At 36.2% G+C, this 5,039-nt stretch overlaps 1 protein-coding gene across 1 annotated transcript; it reads left to right on the forward strand.

The window, feature by feature from the left end:
* Positions 1 to 1,252, forward strand: LOC121031346 (small vasohibin-binding protein-like). The gene has a single exon (XM_040476460.1). The coding sequence runs from the start codon at positions 571 to 573 to the stop codon at positions 769 to 771; it is 201 nt and encodes a 66-aa protein (XP_040332394.1). The 5' UTR covers positions 1 to 570; the 3' UTR covers positions 772 to 1,252.
* The last annotated feature ends 3,787 nt before the right edge of the window (positions 1,253 to 5,039 follow it).

Genomic DNA, 5,039 nt, shown 5'->3' on the forward strand with positions numbered 1-5,039 from the left:
TTCATAAAATAAAAGGATATAAAATATGACAACATATACCTAAAAGGTGGTGGGGAGAGGAGTAAAGAATGAGCTCAAGCTAACACAACCATCAAACTGATATAGACAGAAGATGCTATACACAACCCTAATGGTAACCATAAATCCAAAATCAGTAATAGATATGCAAAGAATAAAAAGAAAAGAATCCAAGTATATCACTAAAAAAAAGCTGACTAATCATAAGAGAAGAGAGCCAGGGAAGAAAGGAACAAAGAACTACAAAAACAGCCATGAAGCAAGTAACAAAATGCCAATAAATACATATCTATCAATAATTACTTTGAATGTAAATGCGCTAAATGCTTCATTCAAAAGACACAGGACAACAGAGTGGATTAAAAAAATAATAATAATAACAAGACCCCAAAAAAAGACCCATCTATATGCTGTATACAAGAGACTCATTTCAGACTGAAAGACATCTGCAGATTGAAAGTGAAGGGATGGAGCCCCACCCAATCAGAGGCACAGCAGGCTCATGACTCCAGGCCTGGACGTCAGAGCTAAGAAGTGTTCAGAACCCAAGTCATGGATCCACCTATGCGTAAAGAAAATTCCAAAGTTAAACAACCTGTCAGCAAAGTTGAGAAGGCCAAGCAGAAATCAGCCCAGCAGGAGCTGAAGCAAAGACAAAAAGCAGAGATCTATGACCTCAACAGAGTCATGACAGAACCAGAGCAGCAAGAGTTCAATGAGTTCTGTAAACAGATGCAGCCGTCTGGAGAGTGAGCCACTCCTTGTTCAAACTAGATGGGACCCCAGAGGCTTTGTCTGTTAGCTTGTTACTGGTTTTAGGCTGAGATGCTTCATTTGGAACCGTACAGAACTAGACAGGAAGACATTTGTGTTATCCCTAAAACCAGATAAATCTGAACTTACTGCATGTAACGTTGGTTTCACTGATTCCTCCAGTCTGAATTATCCCAGTACTTACTGAAGAGACTTGTTTTATTCTTCTTAGACAATAGATTTTTTATATGTTTCCATTGTTTGAGAAAAATCAGTGTTTCTTGTGAAACTGTAGATCTCCGAAAGTATAAATAAAATACTAATAAAAAAAAAGTGAGGGCATGGAGAAACATTCATTATGCAAATGGATGCCAGAAGAAAGCTAGGATAGCAAGTCTTATATTGGAACAAATAGATTGTAAAACAATGAATGTAACAAGAGACAAAGAAGGGCACTATTAATAAAGGGGACAATCTAACAAGAGGGTATAATAATTGTAAATATTTATTCACCCAACATGGAAATACCCAAATACATAAAACAGTTAATACCAAACATAAAGGAATTAATTTATAGTAATAAAATAATAGTAGGGGACATTAACACACCACTCACATCATCCAAACATAAAATCAACAAGAAAACAGTGGCTTTGAATGACACACTGGACAGATGGATGTAACAGACATATTCAGAGCATTCCATCATAAAACAGCAGAATACACATTCTTTTCAAGTACACATGGAACATTCTCCAGAACAGATCACATATTAGGCCACAAAACAAGTCTCAACAAATTAAAAAAAAAAAAAATCTAAGTTATACCATGCATCTTTTCTGACCACAACGCTATGAAACTAGAAAAAGAAAAAAATCTGAAAAGACCACAAATACATGGAGTTTAAATAACATGCTACTAAACAGTGAATGGGTCAACCAATAAATCAAAATAAATAAATAAGTAAATTACATGGAAACAGATGAAAATGAAAACACAACATCCTAAGTCTTCGGGATGCAGCAAAAGTGGTTCTAAGAGGGAAGTTCGTAGCATCATGGGCCCACCTCAAAAGCAAGAAAACCACAAACAACCTAATCTTACACCCAAAGGAGCTAAAGAAAAAAACAAACAAAACCCAAACCCAGCAAAAGGAAGGAAATAATATAAGATTAGAGCAGAAATAAATGATATAAAAACTATAAATACATACATACATACATACATACATACATACATACATATATACATACATACATAAAACCAGGAGAGAGAGAAAGAGAGACAATGCAGTTAAAATCACCAGTGAAAGGGGTGCCTGGGTGGCTCAGTCGGTTAAGTGTCTGACTTCCACTCAGGTCATGATCTTACCACTCATGAGTTTGAGCCCCACGTCGGGCTCTGTGCTGACAGCTCAGAGCCTGGAGCCTGCTTTAGATTCTGTGTCTCCCTCACTCTCTGTCCCTCCCCCACTGGTGCTCTGTCTGTCTCTCAGAAATAAATAAATGTTAAAAATTGTTTTTTAAAAATCACCAGTGCAAGAGGAGAAATAACAGTCAACACCACAGAAACACAAAATAATTGTAACAATATTATGAAAATAAAACGTATATGCCAACAAATGGGATAACTTAGAAGAAATGGATAAATTCCTAGAAACATATACCCTCTAAGAAAAAAGCAAGAAGAAATAGAAAATTTGAACAGACCAATTACCAGCAATGAAATTGAATCAGTGATCAAAAATTCCCAAAAAACAAAAAGTCCAGTACCAGACAGCTTCACAGACAAATTCTACCAGAAGTTTAAAGAAGAGTTAATACTTTTTCTTCTCAAACTATTCCAAAAAATAGAAGAGAAAGGGAAACTTCCAAATTCATTCTATGAGGCCAGTATCACCCTGATAGCAAACCCAGATAAAGACACCACAAAAAGGGGAAAAAAAAAAAAAAAAAGGATTACAGGCCAATATCTCTCATGAATATAGATGCAAAAATTCCTAACAAAATAAGCAAGCCAAATTCAACAATACATTTTAAAAAAAAATCTAGTACCTCTATTAAGTGTGCATCCCTAGGATGCAAGTGTCATTCAATATTTGCAAAAAATCAATGGTATGTCACATGAAGAAAGGAAAGAATATGATCATTTCAATAGATGCAGTAAAAGCATTTGACAAAGTACAACACCATTCGTGACAAAAACCCTCAATAAAGTAAGTTTAGAGGGAACATATCTCAACATAATAAAGGCCTTATATGAAAAACCCACAGCTAACATCATACTCAATGTTGAAAAGCTGAGATGGGGCTCCTGGGTGGCTCAGTCGGTTAAGCGTCCGACTTTGGCTCAGGTCATGATCTTGCGGGTTCGTGAGTTCAAGCCCCGCGTCGGGCTCTGTGCTGACAGCTCGGAGCCTGGAGCCTGTTTCAGATTCTGTGTCTCTCTCTCTCTCTCTGACCCTCCCCCGTTCATGCTCTGTCTCAAAAATAAATAAACGTTAAAAATTAAAAAAAAAAAAAAAGAAAAGCTGAGAGCTTTCCCCCTAAGGTCAGAAAGAAGACGAGGATGTCCCCTCTCACCACTTTTATTCAACGTAATACTGGAAGTCCTGGCCACAACAATTAAGCAGTATAAAGAAAAGGCATCCAAATTGGTAAGGAAGAAGTAAAACTCTTGCTATTTTCAGAAAACCCTAAAGTCTCCACCAAAACAAACAAACAAACAAAAAACCAACCACACACACACACACACACACACACACACACACACACACACACACACTAGAACTGAGAAGTGAATTCAGTAAAGTTGCAGGATACATGGTCAATGTACAGAAATCTGTTGCATTTGTATACATTAATGATGAAGCAGCAGAAAGTGAAATTAAAACAATCCTATTTACAGTTGCACCAAAAACAGTAAAATATTTAGGAATAAACTTCACAAGAGAGGTGAAAGATTTGTACTCTGAAGAAATTCAAGACAATGCAAAGAAATGGAAAGACATTCCATGCTCATGGATTAGAAGAAAAATGTTAAAATGCCTATACTACCCAAAGCAATCTACAGATTTAATGCACTCCCTGTCAAAATAGCAACATCATTTTTCACAGAACTAGAACAAACAATCCTAAAAATTGTACCGAACCACAAAATACCTCAAATAGCCAGAACAATCTTGAAAAAGAAAAACAAGACTGGAGGTTTCACAATTCCAGACTTCGAGTTATATTATGAAGTGGTAGTAATTAAAATAGTATGGTACTGACATAAAAACAGACATACAGATCAATGCAACAGGATAGAAAGCTGAGAAATAAACCCACACATATATGGTCAATTAATTTACAACAAAAGACCAATAATATACAATGGAGGAAGGACGGTCTCTTCAATAAATGGTATTGGGAAAATCGGACAGCCACATGGAAAAGAATGAAACTGGGCCACTATCTCACACCATACACAAGAATTAACTCAAAATAGATTAAATACTTGAACATAAGACCTGAAGCCGTAAACCTCCTGGAAGAAAAGTTACCTCTTTTACATGGATTTTGATGATATATTTTTAAATCATTTTTTAATCTGACATGAAAAGCAAAATCAACAAAAGCAAAATTAACAAGTGGAACTGCATCAAACTAAAAGCTTCCTCACAGCAAAGGAAATTGTCAACAAAATGAAAAGAAAAACCTACTGGGGCACCTGGGTGGCTCAGTCGGTTAAGTGTCCGACTTTGGCTCAGGTCCTGATCTTACAGTTTGTGAGTTTGAGCCTCACGTCGGGCTCTGTGCTGACAACTCAGAGTCTGGACCCTGCTTCCAGTTCTGTGTCTCCTCTCTCTCTGCCCCTCCCCTGCTCTCTCTGTCTCTCTCTGTCTCTCTCTCAAAAACAAATAATAAAACATTTTTAAAAATTCTTTAAGACAACATACTGAATGGAAGAAAATATTTCCAAATCATGTATCTTATAAATGACTAATATGCAAAATATATAAAGAACTCATACAATTTTATAACAAAAATAACCCACAAATAATCCTATTAAAGATTGACTAGACATTTTCTATAAAGCAGACATACAGATGGCTAACAGGTGCATAAAAAGATGCTCAATATGATGAATCATCAGGGAAATGCAAATCAAAACCACAATGAGATATCACTTCACACCTGTTAGAATGGTGATTATCAAAAAGGTAAGAAATAAAAAGTGTTGGTGAGGATGTGGAGAAAGGGGAACCCTTATACACTGTCAAGGGG

Source organism: Herpailurus yagouaroundi, unplaced genomic scaffold (genome assembly GCF_014898765.1).
Source record: "Herpailurus yagouaroundi ecotype Mexico unplaced genomic scaffold, PumYag 141, whole genome shotgun sequence".
In the NCBI taxonomy this organism is placed as follows: Eukaryota; Metazoa; Chordata; class Mammalia; order Carnivora; family Felidae; genus Herpailurus; species Herpailurus yagouaroundi.

What these genes read in the sequence shown, in the direction of transcription:
- LOC121031346 (XM_040476460.1), top strand. Translation starts at nt 571, where the DNA reads ATGGATCCACCTATGCGTAAAGAAAATTCCAAAGTTAAACAACCTGTC.